The sequence below is a fragment of the Buteo buteo genome, chromosome 31, assembly GCF_964188355.1.
Source record: "Buteo buteo chromosome 31, bButBut1.hap1.1, whole genome shotgun sequence".
Taxonomy (NCBI): Eukaryota; Metazoa; Chordata; class Aves; order Accipitriformes; family Accipitridae; genus Buteo; species Buteo buteo.
The window spans coordinates 1,607,899-1,629,012 of record NC_134201.1 but is presented as its reverse complement, the minus strand read 5'-3'; the positions used below and the strand labels follow the sequence as shown (position 1 = coordinate 1,629,012).

The 21,114-nt window shown below is 48.5% G+C and overlaps 1 protein-coding gene across 1 annotated transcript in view; it reads left to right on the top strand.

The window, feature by feature from the left end:
• The first annotated feature begins 1,937 nt into the window (after nucleotides 1–1,937).
• The window catches only part of LOC142025982 (scavenger receptor cysteine-rich type 1 protein M130-like), a 329,010-nt gene continuing 309,833 nt past the window's right edge, over nucleotides 1,938–21,114 (top strand). The window contains exon 1 of the mRNA XM_075018730.1: nucleotides 1,938–2,268. Within this exon, the coding sequence (XP_074874831.1) occupies nucleotides 1,938–2,268 (331 nt within the window). The remainder of the gene's footprint in view (nucleotides 2,269–21,114) is intronic.

Sequence of the window (21,114 nt, the reverse complement as noted above, 5' to 3'; positions counted from 1 at the left end):
CTCTGCGAGGCCGAAGGAGCAGCCCCTGCAGCCCTGGCTGGAGCAGTCAGGGTAGGGGTGGCTCGGGGGCACCGCAGGGATGTGCCTGGGCACGGCGCCAGGAGAAAACCATAGACTTCCTCCGGAGCGCGGGGAGCTCTGCGAGGTCACGTGGGCTGTGGTTTGTGCACCTGCAGGCTGCAGCTCCCGAGCCACCCGCGGGGAATAACGGCCCCTCGGTGACATGCCGAGAGTCAGGGACACATTTGAGCCTCTGGGCTGCATGTCTGCTGCTGGGCAGGGACATGTCCCAGCTCCGTCTCCGGCTTCTGCGAGGGACCCACCATGGGGCTCTCCGGGGAGGGACGAATGAACCAGCACTCGTGGAATGGAGCTCTTCCCCTGGCCAAGGACCTTTCCCAGCTGCTGCTCCCAGCAGAGCGGGGTCTGAAGCAGGGGCAGGGGCTGTTTCCTTCCCTTCCTGACACAGCCCCCGGTGCAGTCTCAGCCCTGTGATTCCCATGGCACAGGGGTGGCTGGACACTCGCACCTGGGGCTCTTGGATGTGCCCAGTGCAGGAGATGCTCAGTGCTCCTAGTCCACATGGCACAGTTCAGGGGGTGAAAAACCTGTTCCCCCCCCACAACTGGCCCTGTCTTGTGACAGCCCCCCACCACAGTGACGTGACACCTGTAGCGGAGCCATCTCTCATATATGGTCATGAATGGCGCTGGAGAATTTCATTGGAGGGCTGGGCTGTGTCGGAGGGGAGATGGTTCCTGATAATGTCTAAAAAGGTGCTGCTGCTTCAATTGGCTCCTCCTGTAGCTGGGTTGGCATCTGCAGAGATATATAACCCTCCCATTGCTGTTGTCCCCGTGAGTTCCCGGGAGCCGTGACAGGGAGTGGGGTGCAGCAGGGCTGCGCCGGCAGGGCAGGACTCTCAGGATGGGCACTGAGGGACTCCTGTCCCCTCAGGTGCTGTGGCTGCTCCTCTGGGTACAGCTGTGCAGGGGTAAGTGCTGCCTCCCTTGTCCCACAGCCCAGGGCCAGCAGGTACCAGTGTGGTCATTGGGATTTGTCTGGGAATGGGGTTTCTTTGTAGGTGCTACTGAGATGAGGGGCAGAAGGTGCTCAGGTCCATGGACCCTGTGCCTTTCCCTGTGCCCATCTGGGTGGGTTGGCAAGAATAGCTCCTTTTCCAGGGCTCCAGTGTTCAGGGCAGCCTGTTCCTGGCTCGATTTATAGACACCCTGTCCTGGGGTACCCCTTTGGGATCCCCTGTTCCCCAGCACTGTACCTCTGGAGCTGGTGGTGGCCTAGCTGGTGATGGCAGCACTCAGAGATGCCCAGGGCACTGCGGAGCTCTAGGGTACCTTGGAGGGTTTGTGTGCTGCTCACTGCCCCTTTGGTTCAGGGGCCCCCTGACCCCATGAGAGCGGTTTGGACTCCACAGAGAGAAGGGGACCGGGGTATCTACAGTAGAGAAATATCCTTCCTGGGGAGCTTGGCCCAGGGCATGGACTGGGCTGATACCAGGGGTGAGGAACGTGAAAAGCCCTGGGGTGGGTGTGGGTTTGGATGATGCTGAGGCAGGTGCAGGCTGGTGCTGGAAGCTGCAGGCCTGGGTACAAGGAGCTGTTGAGGGGGTGCTGGGCTTGGGAGTAGAGGGTGCCCAGTGCAGCGCTGGGCAGTGTGGGGGTGGGTGTGGGTGGGGGGCAGGTGGCTGTTGGGGTGGGAAGAGCTGCCTTGTGCAGTGGGATGGTGAGTGACCCAGCTGGTCTGGAACTGGGCACCCACAGCCTTGTGCAGTCCATGGGGATAGAAGGGACCCCTCCACTGATCTGGGGACAGCCTGGAGGGGAGAGGGCTCCTACCCCAGTACATGTGATTTGGCCCAGGTAGGGGGTTCCCCCAGACCTGCAGTGCTGGGGTTTGGCACTCTCCTGACCCATCCCATGCTGGTGTTTGAAGGTGCTGTGGAGGTGAGGCTGGCAGATGGCAGCAGTCGCTGTGCTGGGAGAGTGGAGGTGAAACACAATGGCGAGTGGGGGACTGTATGTGATGACGACTGGAGCATGAACAATGCGGCAGTGGTTTGTAAGCAGCTGGGCTGTGGGTCTGCTGTTGAAGCTCCTCAGTATGGACACTTTGGGGCAGGATCTGGTCCCATTTGGATGGATAATGTTGGCTGTAAAGGCACCGAGTCTTCCCTGTCTGACTGCAGACACAGAGGATGGGGTGAACATAACTGTGACCACAGTGAGGATGCTGGAGTGATCTGTTCAGGTAAGGGGACAGCCTGCTGCCTACCTCTGGATCTGGGATGGGGGAAGGGACTGTGGCTGTGCCCTCAGGGAGCAACAAGTGGACACTGGAGTACAGCCAAGTGATGCTGGTCTAACTGCCAAGCTGGGACTGTCATTGCTGATGTCCCCAGTCCTTGGGGAAGGCCCAGAGGGATCCTACCCCAGGGTGATCTGACCTTGCCAGAGTGTCTCAGTCACCCTCAGTCAGTGTCTTGGACTGCAGATGAATCCTCCATCCCTTCCCCGGGGTGTCCATTGGGCTTCATCGATCTCCACCCATTCTGCCAGTTTGCAGCCAACTATGCTGAGGGTCCCTGTGCTGGAAACACCCAGGGGCACTTACTCGGCACTCCACGCCTTGGAGGAACGGCATGAGATGGCTGATCCTCCTGGGTCATTCCCCTTTGTAGACATGGTTACCTCACCTGAATCAAATGGGCCTTTCAGAGAGGATGAGTGCTGGGCCCTGGGGAATGGAGCAGGGTGGCCACAAAGCCCTTCGCTGCCTGTGCCCAGGGCTTGGCTGTGTGGACCAGCATTTGCAAGGGTTAGGGGCTTGGCAGCTGCTTGACCCTGGCTGCTCCCTCCTGCATCACCACAGTCACAGGCTGGCACTGGGATATATCCCTGGGGCTGTGACAGCCCTGTAGGGGCATAGCCGCATGTAGGCAGCACTGACCCACTGCCCAAGCCCTCCTGCCTGCCCATGGTTCCCCACACTGCCCCATGACACAGGGTCTTTGGCAGCAGTTACTGACCCTCCTCTGTGCCTGCTGTTCTCTGAGAGCTGGCATGGGCCCAGTGGGAGTCTCCTGCCCCTCTGTCTCGCCATCCATCTGGGTTGTGAACACCTCCAGGCAGAGCACTGTGTCCCTGGCTGAGGACACCCTCCCCACGAGCAGACGTCAGAGGGATGTTCACAGGCACCAGGCATGATAGCAGCTGCCCCGTTTCTGTGCTCTGTAACATCTTCCACCTAAAATGAACCTTCCAACACCCCAGGAACACCCCTGGGATCAGAGGGTGCTTCTGGTTGCATCAGGGTGATGGTCCTGCCTGGCCCCAAGCTGTACAGGGGCTGAGCAGGCTGCAGCAGTCATTATCATCTGGGCCAGTTCTCCTGGATCCAAACTGCTCACATTACTGCAGTGCTGGAGGGACCATGCCAGGCTGCTCAGGGGACCTTGTGTGCAGCAGTTTGTCTGAGCAGTACCTGTGGCTGTGAGTCTGTGACAGACATGCACCCTCAAGTGCCCTCTTGTGTGACAACCTGCTGCTGAGGTTGTCCTGTGGCCAAGGGATCTGTGCAGCAAAGAACAGGTTTGATGGCCGTGCTGTATGTGCAGCACGGTGCAGCGCAGCCCTAAGAACTCGATGTTCAATATTATTCTGGTCAGGACCAGTGTTCAGGTTTCCCCGTGAGAAGTCTGTGCTCCTCTACGGTGCCACAGCTGATGTGCTGTAACCCAAATGTGCATGGCCAGGAGGACCTTGGAGACCCATGGCTTCTCACAGAACTGTGACGTTTTTGGACTAATGAGACGTGGTGGGACACATTGCTGAGCTGTGGTGCTGCAATGGAGGGATACAGGCTCTGCCCAGGGAGCAGCAGGGAGGATGAGAACTACGCTTCCTGTATGAAAGGGAAGCTTGGATTTGTGGATGTCCTCTACGTGACAGGCAACAGGTTGGACTAGCTTTTGTCATTTAGGATCAGAGCAGGAGCCAGCCAGAGTGACCTTGTGTTTGCAGTTACAAACTGCTTGCTCAGGGAGAGGAAACAGAAAACGTCTTTTGTCATCAACCCCAGGAAGTCTCCAGGTTCATGAGCAGGTTCCTGTGGTGAACTTAAGTGCCCTGGCATTCCCTGGCAAGGCAAAGCAACAGGGTGCCAACAGCCTGAATTTGGCTCTTGGGACAACTTCTTCAGACAGCTGGCAGGTGGGCCTCCAAGGGTGATTCTCACCTGGACCTGATCCTGGCCAACAAGGAAGAGCTGGCTGGGGGTGTGACGATATTCAGTCTTGGCTGTCATGGTCATGAATTAGGGGTTATCAGTCTCCAAAGGGCAGTGAGTGAGGTCAGCAGCAGAACACAGACCTGGGACTCCAGAGGAGAAGACTTTGACGCACTCAGGAGACTGAGACAAGTGGTGCCATGGGAAGCAGCTCTGAAGGGGGAAGCAGCATGGGAAATGTGGTAGGGCTTACAGGACAGCCTCCTGCAAGCACAAGAAGGATCTCCCCAAATACCCATGAAGAGAAGCAACCATCTCAGGAGGCTGCTTGTGTGAACTGACTGAGCTCCAGGGCAAAAAGGCAGCAGGCAGGAGGTGGAAGCAGGGAAAGCTGCTGACAGGAATTTAGAAACCTTGTCCCAGGATGTAGGGTTGATGCCAAAGCCAAAGGTCCCGTTGCCTTGAGAGATGCAGGGGAGGATAGAGGCATGAAGATGAGCTGATACTGGTTCATTAACCGTAAAAGAATAGACAGGGATCATGTGGACCTGTTGCTGTTTTTCCTAAGTTTAGGAAAAATAAGGCTGAGGAATTTAATGACTTCTCTGGCTGTGACATCTGCCAGGCCTTTGTGACTGTTGGCAGGACCCTGGAGGAAAAGAACCAGCAGTAAGTGGGGATCAAGTCAGAGGTTACTTGAGCAAACTCAGCCTTGAACAGCCCCTGGGAGCAGAGGGGAATCATCCAAGGCTGGAGAGGGAGCAAGCCAACTCCATAGCAAGGCTCACTCTGCACCTTTTTTGACAGATCATGAAGATCAGGACAAGTCCCTGATGGCTTCCAAAAAAGTTGACAGCTATCTTTCAACACAGGCCAGAGGATTACCAGGGGAGCAAAAGGCTGTTTAAGCTCCTATAGGAGAGCAGTGTGTCTCTGAGCATGTCCTCCTGGGTGATACTTCTGGGAAGATGAAGAGGAAGGTGACTGGGCATGGACAGCATGGATTTGTCCAGGGTGGATCACGAGAGACCAACCTCATGGCTTTCTAGGATGAAAGGGCTGGATTTCTGGATGAGGCTGGATGATCAGTGGTGTGTTTTATTATATGATTGCATATAGGACATCTGGAAGGATGGACGGAGGGAGGGAGGGAGGGATGGATGGATGGATGGATGAAGAGATGTGCAGAACTGGGACTGATGGTTCAGACTCAGAGGGTCATGAAATATGGCTCACGGTCTGCCTGGAGACCTGTAAGAAATGGGCACTTCAGACGTTTGCATCTTGACTGCATGCCTCAGCCTGGGAGATGGGGATTGCCCTTGCTAGGGGGTGGCTCTGCCAATCCAGCCACATGGGTCTAGGTGGTGCAGACTCTACCTGAAGACATTCCTGTAACCCAAATACATTGGGGTGAATGCAGAATTGGCTATTCAAAATCAAGCATTTCTTTCACTTGGTCTCTTTGCTTTGACACCTTCTCACTTTGACTACACTCCTGAAATCTCTCTAATTCACCACAGAAAAATTGAAGACTTGTATTGGGTCTGGCTGAGATGGACTTAATTCTCCCCATAGCAGCCCTCCTAGTGCTGTGCTCTGCATTGGTAGCTAGAAAGGTGTTGATAACACACCAGTGCTTTGGCTACTGCTGAGCAGTGCTGGCACAGCATCAAGGCTGTCTCTCCAACATTTTGCCCCCCCCTCAATGGCTGGCTGGGGCTGGGCAAGATCTTAGGAGGGGACATAACTAGGACAGCTGACCCAAAATAACCAAACAGATATTCCATATGATATGACGTTAGCTCGGCTATAAAAGCTGAGTAAAGGGAGATGGAAGGGGAACATTTTCGTCTTCTGGAGCAACCACTACACGTACTGAAGCCCTGCTTCCCAGGAAGTGGCCAGACATTGCCTGCTGATGGGAAGTAGAGAATAACATCAATTGTTTTACTTTGCTTTTGCACACGACCTTTGCTTTCACTTTATTAAACCATCCTTATCTTGACCCACGGACCTTTTGTTATGTTTTCTCTCCCCTGTCCAGCTGAGGAGGGGGAACGATACAGTGGCTTTGGTGGGCACCTGGCGCCCAGCCAGGGTCAGCCTCCCACAAGACTAAAGGCAAATTATACCCAGACTTGGCTCCTTGGGCTGTTTTGCATGTTAATGAGCCCTCTGGTGCCGAGTTCCTGAACTGCAGATCCTTAAAGACTGACCAAGCCTCTAGAGAAGTCCAAGCCAGAAGCAAACCTCCAGGTTTGTGAGGGTGTTAGCAGGCCCTGCTGAAGTCCGTCACTGAAGAGACCACGCAGGGAATGAGCAGACAAAGTTCCGCACGTGTGAGGTAGACGTTGACTCCCTGCCCTTGACCTGGGCTGCCTAGCCAAGCGGGCAGGGTATACCTGGCCTCCCTATTGGCAAGGGAGTGGGAAAACATGGCTTCCCTAACCACGCGGGTGGATTAGACCTAACCTCCCTAATCGCAAGAGCAGCGTAGACCTCGCCTCAAAACCGGCGCTGGTGGGGTAGACATGGCCTCCCTAACTGTGCGGGTGGGGTTGACCTGGCCTCCCAAATGGCGCTGGTGCGGAGGAACTAGCCTCCCTGCTGGCGCCAGTGGGAAAGACCTGGCATCCCTAGTGGAGTACGCGGGCTAGACCAGGACACCGTACAGCCAAGGGCGGGGTGGACCTGGACTCCCTGCCAGCGCCAGTCATGTAGACCTGGCCTCCCTACCTGTGCAGGCCGGGCAGACCTGGGCTCAGTAAATGCGCGGGCGGGCTAGTCCAGGCCTCCCTAACTGTGTGGAAGGTATAAACCTCGCCTTCTGACCAGCACCGGTCAGGTAGACCTGGCCTCCCTGCCTGCACGGGCCAGGTAGACCAGGCCTCCCTAACCGTGTGAGCGGGATAGACTGGGCCTCACTATCATCACCGGTGGGGTAGACCTGGCCTGCCTTACCATGTGAGTGGGTTGGAACAGGCCTCCCTAACTCTGCGGGCGGGGTAGACCTGGCCTCCCTACCAACGCTGGTGGGGTAGACCTGGCCTCCCGAACGATGCCGGTAGGGTAGACCAGGCCTTCCTAACCACACGGGTCGGCTAGACCTGGCCTCCCTGCCAGCACCAGCGGGGTAGACCTGGCCTCCCTAACCGAGTGGGCATGGTAGACCTGGTCAACCTACCCAAGCAGGCGGAGTAGACCAGGCCTCTCTAACCGAGCCGGCAGAGTAGACCTAGCCTCCATACCTGAGTGGCAGGGTAGACCAGGTCTCCCTAACCGCATGGGCGGGGGACGCCTGGCCTCCCCATCAGTACCGGTGGGTAGGCCTGGCCTCCCTAACCACGCTTAGCGGCGTAGACCTGGCCTCCCAACTGGTCGAGTGGGGTAGACCTGTGTGGTGGGTTGACCCTGGTTGGATGCCAGGTGCCCACCAAAGCCGCTCTATCACTCCCCCTCCTCAGCTGGGGGGGAAGAAAATATAACAAAAGGCTCGTGGGTCAAGATAAGGACAGTTTAATACAGTGATAGCAAAGGTCGCGCGTGCGAAAGCAAAGAAAAAAAAACAAATGATGTTATTCTCTACTTCCCATCAGCAGGCAATGTCTAGCCGCTTCTCGGGAAGCAGGGCTTCAGTACGCGTAGTGGTTGCTCCGGAAGACAAAATGCCCCCCCCTCTGTCTCCCTTTACTTAGCTTTTATATCTGAGCTGACGTCATATGGTATGGAATATCTGTTTGGTTAGTTTAGGTCAGCTGTCCTGATTGTGTCCCCTCCCAAGATCTTGCCCTGCCCCAGCCTGCCATTGAGGGGAGGGCAAAAATGTTGGGGAGACAGCCTTGATGCTGGGCCAGCACTGCTCAGCAGTAGCCAAAACACTGGTATGCTATCAACACCTTTCTAGCTACTGATGCAGGGCACAGTGCTATGAGGGCTGCTGTGGGGAGTATTAACTCCATCTCAGCCAGACCCAATACAATCTCCACCCCTTATTCCATACCATTTGCATCCTGCTCAGGTCCCACATAATTTAATACAGATATCTTCTAACCATACTATTGTATTTAATTCTCATTACTGAAATCCTTTCTTACCAACACTTACAGCTGGAACTACATATTGAAACCACTTTTATACCCAATGTACAGATTTATACATTCTTATTAATTACTATCCCCTGTCCTTTAAGAGACAGATATTCCATGGGCTTCTTCCACTCCTCCAGATGTTCACACTCAGGTTATGACTTAGGCCCCATCCATCAAGATGAGTGGTCAGGACAGGAAAAGCAGCATGTTCGAATGCTGGGCACCAACACCGGCTTGGTTTGGGTCACCGATGCACTTGTCTAGTTCCTTGCGAAGTTCACTCCTCTGCAGTTCAGGTCATTCCTGCTACGTTACTTCCTACAACATACAACTCACATCACAGATTATTTTTCCCCCAAGGTTAAATGTCCTTGAGGCACACACTGGGTCTCCCCATCCTTCCGCATTACCCACCAAGTACACCCAGGTCCCTGAGCAAAGACAATCCCACGAATGGGTTTGCCTTTTCCCATGGGAGGTGCAATCCACACTGCCTTCCCCAGCCACTTCCCCATGTGCACTACGGGGACCTTATCTCCTCCCACAGTATGTAGGGGTTTTGTTTGGGCAGGACCAGGACGGTTAGCAGATCCTCTGGTGTTAACTAGCCAAGTGGCTTCTGCTAAATTTGTATCCCAATGCTTCCATGTCCCATTGCCTAGCACTCTCAACATAGTCTTCAACAGTCCATTACATCTCTCAATTTTTCCGGATGCTTGCGGGTGATAGGGTATGTGGTACACCCACTCAATGCCATGTTTCTTTGCCCAGGAGCTTATGAGGTTATTTCGGAAATGAGTCCCATTGTCTGATTCAATTCTTTCTGGGGTACCATGTCGCCATAAAATTTGCCTTTCGAGGCCTAAGATGGTGTTTCGGGCAGTGGCATGGTTTACAGGATATGTTTCTAGCCAACCAGTAGTTGCTTCCACCATGGTGAGTATGTAGCGCTTGCCTTGGTGTGTTCGTGGCAGTGGTCCAACGTAGTCAATTTGCCAGGCCTCGCCATATCGAAAGCCCAGCCACCGCCCTCTGTTCCAGGGAGACTTTACTCTGGTCGCTCATTTGATTGCAGCACATGTTTCACATTCATGAGTGACCTGTGTGATGGCCTCCATGGTCAGGTCCACCCCTCGATCACGAGCCCACCTATATGTTGCATCTCTCCCTAGATGTCCTGATGTCTCATGGGCCCATCGAGCTACAAATAGCTCACCCTTACGCTCCCAGTCCAGGTCCACCTGAGCTATTTCTATTTTGGCAGCCTTGTCTACCTGTTCATTATTTCGATGTTCTTCAGTGGCACGGCTTTTGGGCACGTGAGCATCTACATGACGTACCTTTAGAGTCACGTGTTCTACACGGGCAGCAATGTCCTGCCACAATGCTGCTGCCCAGATGGGTTTACCCCTGCGTTGCCAATTGGTCTTCTTCCACTGCTGTAGCCACCCCCATAGGGCATTAGCCACCATCCAGGAGTCAGTATAGAGGTAGAGTACCGGCCACTTTTCTCGTTCAGCAATGTCTAGGGCTAGTTGGATGGCTTTCACTTCTGCAAACTGACTTGACTCGCCTTCTCCTTCAGTGGCCTCAACGACTTGTCGTGTGGGACTCCACACAGCAGCTTTCCACTTCCGATGGTTCCCTACCACACGACAGGATCCATCAGTAAACAAAGCGTAACACCTTTCGTCTTCTGATAGCTCATTATATGGTGGTGCCTCTTGGGCACGAGCCACCTCCTCAGGTGATGCTCCAAAATCTCTGCCTTCTGGCCAGTCCATGATCTCTTCCAGAATTCCTGGGCGGTTAGATTTCCCCAGTCGAGCTCGTTGCGTGATCAATGCTATCCACTTACTCCATGTAGCGCTGGTTGCATGATGTGTAGAGGGGATGTTTCCTTTGAACATCCAGTGTAGCACGGGCAATCGTGGTGCCAAGAGGAGATATGCTTCTGTACCAACAACTTCTGAAGCGGCTCGAACCCCCTCATATGCTGCTAGTATCTCTTTTTCAGTCGGGGTGTAGTGGGCTTCTGATCCTCGGTACCCCCGACTCCAAAACCCTAATGGTCGACCTCGGGTTTCTCCTGGTGTTTTCTGCCACAGGCTCCAGGTGAGACCATGCTCCCCAGCTGCAGTGTAGAGTACATTTTGTACATCTGGTCCTGTCCGGACAGGCCCAAGAGCTACTGCACGAGCTATTTCCTGTCTGATATGCTCAAAGGCTTGTTGTTCTTCAGGGCCCCATTCAAAACAGTTCTTTTTCCGCGTTACTCGATAGAGAGGGCTCACAAGCTGACTATAACCTGGAATATGCATTCTCCAGAACCCCACAAGGCCTAGGAAAGCTTGTGTTTCTTTCTTGTTGGCTGGTGGAGACATAGATGCTATCTTGTTAACCACATCCATTGGGACATGACGGCGTCCATCCTGCCATTTTATTCCCAAGAATTGAATCTCCTGTGCAGGTCCCTTGACCTTACTTTTCTTTATAGCGAAACCAGCTTTCAGAAGAATCTGAATTATTCTTTTTCCCTTCTCAAACACTTCTTCTGCCTCGTTGCCCCACACGATGATGTCATCTATGTATTGTAAATGTTCAGGGGCATCGCCTTGTTCCAGTGCCATTTGGATTAATCCGTGACAAATGGTAGGGCTGTGCTTCCACCCCTGGGGCAGTCGATTCCAGGTGTATTGGACACCTCTCCATGTGAAAGCAAACTGTGGCCTGCATTCTGCTGCCAAAGGAATGGAGAAAAATGCATTGGCAATATCAATTGTAGCATACCATGTGGCTGTCTTTGATGCCAGTTCATATTGGAGCTCTAACATGTCCGGTACAGCAACACTCAGTGGCGGTGTCACTTCATTCAGGCCGCGATAATCTACTGTTAACCTCCATCCTCCATCAGACTTTTGCACTGGCCATATAGGACTATTAAAAGGTGAATGAGCCTTACTGATGACTCCTTGGCTCTCTAGGTGATGAATCAGCTCATGGATGGGAGCCAGGGAGTCTCGGTTTGTCCGATATTGCCACCGGTGCACTGTCCTGGTAGCGATTGGCACCTGCTGTTCTTCAACTTGCAGCAATCCCACAGTGAAGGGATTTTCCGAGAGGCCGGGCAGGGTAGATAGCTGTTTGATCTTCTCTGCATTTACAGTGGCTACACCAAAAACCCATCGGTACCCCTTTGGGTCCTTGAAGTACCCTCTCTTGAGGTAGTCTATGCCAAGGATACAAGGGGCCTCTGGGCCGGTCACAATGGGGTGCTTTTCCCACTTGTCCCCTGTCAAGCTCACTTCAGCCTCCAGCATAGTCAATTCTTGGCATCCCCCTGTCACTCCCGAGATCCAGATGGGTTCTGTGCCCCTGTACCCTGATGGCATCAGTGTACACTGTGCACCAGTGTCTACCAAAGCTTTATACTTCTGTGGGTCTGATGTGCCAGGCCATCGAATCCACACAGTCCAGTATATCCGGTCATCCCTTTCCTCCTCCTGGCCGAAGGCAGGGACCCTCTATTGCTGTTCCTCATCAGAATATTCACTGTCCGATCCTTGCAGTACCAGACCAGAAGTCCCCTCACCAGAATCAAGGGAGGCGGTTTCAGTTCTTCTGTGCTTGGAGGATCGCTGAGTTCTTTCTTGGGCCTCTACAGCAACGATGCTGACAGCCTTCTTCTTGGGTGACCCCTTCTTAACAGCTGTCTTCCCTCTCAGTTCACGTACGCGGGCTTCCAGCTTAAAGGTGGGTTCACCATCCCACTTCCTCATGTCCTCCCCTTGGTCACACAGGAAGAACCAGAGTGTACCACGTGGCATACGCCTTGGGCTCCCTTTCCCTCTGACTTGGGCAGGAGAGGACTGATTTCTTGGAGCATCCCTAACAGCCAAATCACTGTCCTGTAGGGATGAGGAGGCACAGAGATTTTCCTCAAAGTTTTGGAGCCAAGACGACACTTTCTCCACAGTTGGTGTTTCCATATCTGGACAATACATTGCTGCCAAGCTGTTAGAATACGATGCTGGGGCACCTTGAATCACCTTTCGCCACATGGCCTGTGTGCACAGGACATCCTCTGGATCTTTGGATACTTCCTCATCATCTAGATCACTGTAGATGACTTCCACCACTGCTAACTCTCTCAGGTACTGGATGCCTTCATCTGCAGTAGTCCACTTTTCTGAGGAATTCACAAGATCTTCCTTGAATGGGTATCTTGCCCTCACACTTGAGAGGAGCCGGCTCCAGAGACTGCAAACTGCTGCCTCTTTTCCAATTCCTCTTTCAATTCCCCGGTTTCTAGCAAGGGATCCCAGTTGTTGGGCTTCCTTGCCTTCCAGTTGCTGACTATCAGCCCTGTTATCCCAGCATCGGAGCAGCCAGGCAGCAATCCGCTCACCTGGCTGGCGGCTGTAATCTTTCCGCAAGTCCCGAAGTTCTGAGGACGTCAGGGACCGGGTAGTTTCCGCTTCCTGTTTAAGCTCCCTCACTCCTTCCTCCAATTTCTTTGTTGAAGGACCAGCTTCTAGATCAAACCTTTCCTCTTCTTCTTCTTCCCTCACTAATCGATGGTATGGACCCGTTGATCTCCTTGTCCACTGCTTCCTTTTCACTACTGGGGCAATTACTGTAGTTGTTGTTGTTTGGGTCCCTATCTCGAGCATGGTGTCCTCAGATACAGTCTGGGTCCCTGCCTCAACCATGGTCCTCTGACAGTGTTGAACTATGGCTCGGTAGGCATAGGCCAGGCCCCAGTACAGTGCAAGAAGCTGCTGGTTTTCATTGGGATAAGCAAGGCACCCTTCTATCAGGTGGCGTGTCAGTTTGCCAGGGTTACTTGCCTGTTCAGATGTAAAGTCCCAGGTTATGGGAGGTGATAACCGTCCTAGGAATCTGCCCAAATCCTTCCATATACCCTGCCACCCAGGGACCGGTCGCTTGAGGGCACATTTCAGTATTGCCTCACCTAAAACTTGCCTTCTCTTATACCAGGATGAGACCAGATTCCACAATACCCATAATATGCCACCAGTATTAATTATTAGTATTAAACAGCTCACATAGGGGTGAACAAGGACCTCGGGAGCCTGCATAATAAAACCATTCACATCAATGCCTGGTAGGGAGAGGGAGATGTGTTCTCTCATCTCCTCCACAAGATAGCTCCCACAACACAGCAAAGCCATCAGCGCCAGGACAAAACACATAGACATTATTTGTATTAGCACGTTCCCACGTTCCTTCGTTCTCCCCACAAGATAGCTCCCACAGCACAACAGAGCCATCAGTGCCAGGACAAAGCACGCAGCCATTATTTGCATTAACATGTTCCCAAACTCAGCAAGCTAGAGATAAGCAAGCAGCTAACAAGCTCGGTGACCTGCAGAGGAGCTTGCCACTTAATAACTAGCTATAGAACGCTTAATGCAAAACTGCCGTTGTCGTGCCCCACGTTGGGCGCCAAAAAGGACTGTGGTGGGTTGACCCTGGTTGGATGCCAGGTGCCCACCAAAGCCGCTCTATCACTCCCCCTCCTCAGCTGGGGGGGAAGAAAATATAACAAAAGGCTCATGGGTCAAGATAAGGACAGTTTAATACAGTGATAGCAAAGGTCGCGCGTGCGAAAGCAAAGGAAAAAAAACAAATGATGTTATTCTCTACTTCCCATCAGCAGGCGATGTCTAGCCACTTCTCGGGAAGCAGGGCTTCAGTACGCGTAGTGGTTGCTCCGGAAGACAAAATGTTCCCCCCTCTGTCTCCCTTTACTTAGCTTTTATATCTGAGCTGACGTCATGTCGTATGGAATATCTGTTTGGTTAGTTTAGGTCAGCTGTCCTGATTGTGTCCCCTCCCAAGATCTTGTCCTGCCCCAGCCTGCCATTGAGGGGAGGGCAAAAATGTTGGGGAGACAGCCTTGATGCTGGGCCAGCACTGCTCAGCAGTAGCCAAAACACTGGTATGCTATCAACACCTTTCTAGCTACTGATGCAGGGCACAGTGCTATGAGGGCTGCTGTGGGGAGTATTAACTCCATCTCAGCCAGACCCAATACAGCGATGCTGTAAGTCGCTCTTAAGGCAAAGCTACACGCTTTCACTTGAATCACCCTAACGGAATATTTACTTGCTTAAGACGCGTAGTAGTGAAAAAGACCACGCTCTCCAAAGCTGATACTCCGTTACGACTGGGTAATATCTAAATCCTTCAACCTGACACGTGACGCAGGTCTTGGTATCGGTGAGCTGGAAGGGCTGTAGGGAGAACCACAGCCCATCCGTAATATCCTTCAGGACAACTTACCTGAAATACAATTTAAATGATGTGACGAGCGAAGGGAATAAAAGCAACCACGCCTCTCTGCTTATACATCGGGGTTTTTTTAATCAGAATGCAGCGGTGACTGTCAGAAGTAACGTTTTGATAATCTAATATTACAGTGAAAACCCGTTGTGTTGTGGGATTCTCATTTCTGCCCTTTTTACTGTGTTTTTGGGGTAATAGCCACGTTTAGAACAGCATTGTTAAAACTGAAAATAAGGCAGTTTCTTACAGGTTCTTTCGCATGGTGTCAGTTAAAATGAAAACATGATTAAAATTGAACAATCATAGTTCTTTTTTTCCCCCCACTATGATAAAACCACGCACCTGTATTTCTCAAGAGCTGGACTTAACGTTCATCCGTAAAGAAGAAGTCTTGCTTAAAGCACAAGAAAACAAGTCTTTTCCTCATAAATGTTACAGGTTCCCGTGAGGCACGGAGATAAACGCATTAAATGGCAATTTCTGTCTTTGCTAGGTTCAGGTGAATAAAATGGTTAAGTCGCTGAACAGAAGCCCTATGGAAATGAAAACTAGTTTTTGTTCATACTGAATCATGAAGGCATGGAAAATATAGATAAAGTGCAAGTAGTGATCCAGCCGCAGTTTGAGAAAACTAACACCAATCTGTGTTGTAACTGATGAGAATGTATGTTTTTTGAAAGGTCCAGAAGCCAGTATGTACTCACTTTCAATTTTTTTAAAAAAGGGAAGTTTCTAAAGGCCACAAAACCACACTGTTAGCGTATTTATTTTAGCAAGTGGTGACCTAGAGACCACCTGCTGCAACATGGTATTCCTGCGGAAGCAGAATAGCTTTTTTAAATTTCGCTGGGATTTACTGATTTTATACCCATCCAAAGCCTGATGATAAAACAGTGGGAACAAATCTGTATCATTATAAACAAGACAGAAACACCAAAAATCCAATTCCTTGTTACAGGCTGAATGCACGGCCCGCCCCCCAAAGTTAAAAATTCAGAATTTTGTTCACTTTTTTGATCCTACAAATTTTACAGGGCAGGTTTTTATCTCTTCTCCGGCCAAAAACCAATGATACTGAGTGAAAGAGAGAGAGCGGGGAAAGACGACAACCAATCGCTTTGGAATTCAGAAACATTTAGAAAAGACCAACTTTTGTTAGTCAGAAGCAATGGACGGGGAGGACAGAACTAGTGTGTAATCGTGTGCACAATAAAAAGGTTTTGAAGGAAAAGGGGTTTTTTTTCATGCTTTTCTAACTGTATTGAGAAATGCACTAAAATCCTCTTCCACGAGAATGCTGCAGCAGTGCCAGACGTGCTTGATACATTTCTTTAAGTTTTTTATTTGCCAACATCTTCAGGAGCTGTGATCATCCTTTGAATCTGAGCAGTTCCCTCATAAATCTGAAAAGAAGGATGGCAATAATGTCAGCTGATCATTTTTTTGCAATATTTTAACAGATCTCTCTATGCTTGTACATCTTCATAGCACTAATCCAGTGTGGATTAGGATGTGCAGAAAGACCAGAGTCAACTGGAAAAAATTTGAGTGGGACTTGATTAACTACAGTGGGCTAAATGCAATAAACCACATTCAAGGTACTGAGAGACAGTCTTGTTCTCTCCGATGCTCTCATCAAAACTCAGTAAGGTTCTCATGAAATTAACAGACACAGTGGGTGCAGAAGGATGGGGAAAATGTCTTAGCTGGTGAAGAAAATACATAATTTAGGTTTTACAAAGTAGGTTTTGAAAGAGCTGGTGCAGGGGAGGAGGTGACCTGTGCTGAAAATGTTTTATTTTCTTTGACTGGCCTTTCAAGGCCATAGCGAATGTTCACTTTCATCCATTTTTTCCCACTGCTCCTTCTTAAATGGTACACTCTTCAGCAGACTATTTCTTTTTTTCTTTCTTTTTTTTTTTTTTTAACCATGTATTCTTGCATTTTTCTCTAGAAACATTCTGCATCGTCCCTCTGTCCTGTTTGGCTTGCTGGGACCAAAGTCAGAGATACACAACAAAAAATGAATATGGGTCTAACGCAGAAGGAAGGTCGTAAACTCCGCAGGTACAGTGCAACATGATTCAAGGGCAACATAATTTAGGGGTTTAAGTCTTTCAGCTCCCAGTTCTGCCAAAACTTGCTTTGGCAAATTGCTCCACTGCATGCAAATTCACTTTTCTCTGTCATCATAAAAGAGGGGTAATCTTCCCAAGGACCTTACAAAGTTTTTCAAAAAGAAAGACCTGTGGTCACGCTGGTGTTTTGGCTCAGAGGAAATTGTTAATTTTTCAAAAATAAAGACCTGTGGTCACGCTGGTGTTTTGGCTCAGAGGAAATTGTTAATTCTCAAAGCAGATTCTTTGGCTGCTGCTGCTTACCCCATGTCTAAATTACTTGCTGATGAAGAGAGCCGTGAAACTGAAGCATAAAGACATCAAACCCCAGAGCTTTCTGAAGTGACCACGAGAAAGGTTTTGGTTTACAAGTCAACGGGAGTAGTGTCAAGCATCATTGACAATTAAAGAAAGGAAGTTTTCCGAATCTGAGAAATTAAGTTAGAGTTTCTATCATAGTAGCCTAGATTTGTAGCCAGGCAGAAACCCAGAGCAAAGCATGGACGTCTAAGAATGTTACCAGTCAACACAGGAGCAGAACTGTGTCATACTGAGAAATATCAACTATACGGAAGAAAAGAACCGGTGGAAAACAAAGTTTCTGTATGTGAAACAAATGGTCAAAAGCATATACTGTCTGGAGTTGGGCAGTAATATAGGGAAGTGTAACCAAGAGACGTTGGATGAAATAATTGTAAAGACAGAAGCCTTTCCTGTGTTCTTTTGGGGATGAAGGGGAGCAGAAAAAGCACCCAAAATCTAATAATAAGTCTGATCAATTTGAAAAATTAAAAAAAAAAAAAAAAGTCTACCTAGCCATGCATTCATGATGGGTCAGTGCTATGGAAAAATCTAAATAACTGGGATCCTGTATAATCAGTGTCAACTTTCACATAAACTTCTAAGCCTCCCACCCTTTTTTTCTAGAAAACCATGGCACCTGCCAGGAAAAAAGCCCAACCGTAACAAAATTCAATTACTCATTCATTTCCTCACTTGCAGGAGTGCAATGAGGACAAAGAACCTTTAGATTCCAAAGCAGTAATGTTCTATCCTTAGATAGAGGAAGAATTCTTGGCTAGTGAGAATAGTTTTAATTTTAAAGTCAGCTGTAAGAGAAGCTTCAACTACCTGGAAACTTAGCAGCTGCATTTCTTGATACCTTTTCTGAAACGTTTTATCGGGTCATTATTAATGTCAGAAGTGAAAAGATAAAGATTACTGGTTTTGCTAAACACAATTAAAAGATTCTTGCTTAATAAAGAACAGTAGCATAGTGCATGCTAAGAGAAGAATTACGACATGGAATAATTTCTTGGTCATAATACTGCAGAAAAAGATACGTGGATTATGGGTGACTATGGGCTAAATGTGAATAAATATGAGCATGTTTGTTTGTGTTTTTTTTTTTTTTTTTGAGGGGTTGAGGAGGGGAGCTGATCACTCCAGGCTGTGCCAAACTTCTGTTAATACAACATGCGCAAGATAATTAATCCATGATACTCAGTGCTGGTGATGTAATCTGCCCAGTTTAGGATACCAAAGTTTCAGACGGAAAGTTTAGAGCACAGCAAGAAGTGATGAATAGAACAGCATCACACGTAAACCATCTACTTCTACCTCCAGAATACCAAAGCAAGCCTCGGTATTTTGATCACTGTTTTCTACAGCGCTTTTTTCTAAGAGTTCCAAAGCTTCAAAATGAAGACTCCAAGAATTTCAAACAGTTACCACATCAGAAAAGCAAAACCACACCAGTAAGTTTCTTCCTCTTGCGTAGGTCAAGTTGTTGATTGAATGCAAAGAGTTTTGTGTGCAAGAATTTGCCTGATTTGCATGCCCTTTCTTTAAATGGAAGGATTATTCCTCTCATTCTCCATTTTTTTTTTTTAGTATGTGTACATCACGATTTCAACTAGGTAGCCTTTAAGTTTATTTGATAGAAAATGTTTGCGTGGCTGTGAAGGTCACATTCTCTCTTTTACTCACCTGGTAGATTTTAGCATCTCTCATGAGTTTTTCTACAGGATATTCAGTATTAAATCCATTTCCTCCAAAAATCTGCCCTGCGTCTGTAGCTACTTGGTTTGCAACATCACCCACGAATGCCTTTGCAATGGAAGCGTAGTGCCAAGAATGACGAAATAAACTAAGTTAATCTTTGCCAGCTTAAAATTCTACGACATCCAAGAAGAATGTAGTCATCTTAATTTCTTACTTTGCAAATCCAGCACACTCAGGAAATTTTACTTGAGGAATTCTCCATAACTTGGATCAGGTTCTCAGCTGTAAGTTGAATTAGACTTTCAGTTTTTTAATTCTAAAATCCACTTAGGCACAGGGATTAAGTATTGAATTTTGAAGTTGTGCTTTACTTTTCATGAGATCTGTACTTAGCTTGCTGTTTATTTGTATTTCTTAAAACCTGCTAAGTGGCGTGATTGGCAATGTTTTCTGCTCATATTAATACCGTGAGTCTTATTTCACGTCCCTCACAGAGGTTTTTTCCTTCCCTGAAAATCCCTGTTCATTAAAGTTGAAGAACTTAAGTCTGTCTTGACAGGACGTGAGTTTCAGGGGTTTGGGTGGAGTTTTCTTTGAGATTTTACTGTTATCACCAGTAAGTTCTAGAAGAATCCCAGGAGTTACTGCATAGCTAGATTTACTTAGTGCTGAGCTGTATGCTTGAAAACCCAAGAGATATAATCAATCGCACATCCTAAATGTCAAGGAACAACCTTGAAAATGCTCTAGTAGTACATCTGGTATGAAAACATGGGGTTTGGATATATTTATTTTTATATATTTAACTTCAACAATTGGTTCTTTTGGAACTCGTACATCTTCAAAGACAATACCTCTGGTATCAGCGCAGTGCTGACCCACGTTCATTTCCCAAAAAGGGAAGTTCACAGAGGTGCAACTAAGTTGGGTTCTTCCAATATCCATTCCATTTTCATTCTTTAGTTTACTCAAAGCATAAAATAAGCCTTTTTTTTTCCCCAAAAACCCCTTTATTTTTATCCGAAAATCACCATATCTACAACAAACAACAGTTTTGCATTTACAGACCAGCATGCCCTTAATTTCTCACAGCTGGGCAGTTTACTTTCTCTGTATGTGGAATCGATTCTGTAGCTGTAATCACTCTTTTGTCTTTTTCTAGTTCATCTATATCCTTTGAGATGGGAGAGGAGAAAGCAAAGAACCTAACATGCAGGCAGTAGTGGAATACAGCTGTACTACAAACAAACAAATAAATAAATGAGATTTTTCAAGCTTTCAGACTCCTTTCCTAATGTTCAATGTCTAGTTTTGCCTGCTACTAAAACCGGTACTTTAGTTCTTTCTTTGTTTTCTTTCTTTCCTCCCCGTCCCCAGCCAAAAGAGAATTAGCACCAGTGTCTCCGAGGGCTGTTCCTTGAGCAGGAGGAGCTAAAATTAAAGCATATTGTGTGTTTAGGGTTAAAGTTTTCCACCTTGCTTCTTACTTCTTACTAGGCACGCTAGTTCACGTTAATTGGCACTTGTCGATTAAACGGTTCTCAAACGTTCTTTTGCAGCTGTGCAAAGTCGCCTTACTTTAGACCATTCGGCAGAGTTCCTTATCTGAATGAATAAAAATATAATTATTAAGTACGTCTTATGAATAGCGTCTGTATGCTGTGAAAATGAAAAGATCATTGAAAATGCTCTGTTGCTTCACAGCCTTTTTTCTTTCATGGCAATTTGTTGCATTATTGGTTTAGCAGCAAATAGTAATTCCTGGCTTGTCAAATAAGAGGCATACACTTCATCTTTCTTCCAATTTGGATTCCAGGGCTGTTTGCTTCCACAATTAATTTAGTAAAAACTTTGCTTGCAGGAGCTTTTGGATCTGGATCAGTACGAGCTAAAAAAAAAAACAACCCAAAAAGATGAGGGGAGTCAGTTTATCCTCACAATTAATAATCAGATACTTTTTGAGCTAACGTTAAATTTTTTATGTGTGCTTCTACCATATAATAAATCTATCAATAAGTTAACAACCCTTTTTTCTTGGGCCTTCCAAAAATAAACTGAGAGAGAGCAAGAGAGAGGAAGCTTCAGTGCACCTCTTACCGCAAAAGTCAAGATTTAATTAAATTCCTTCCAATCAGCATGCAAAGGTTCACCTCCTTTTCCATGTATTCTAAGTCTTAATGTTACCATCAGCTTCACAAAGAGTACAAAAGAAACCTATTCACAGCATATATGCAGAAATCAGTGCTTAGGAAATAGAGTATTGAATGCAAAATGTTATCACCTGATTTCAAAGATCTTAACTTTGTTCTTCCAAGTGTAAGTTCTAAATAAGTTTTTTACTGTTA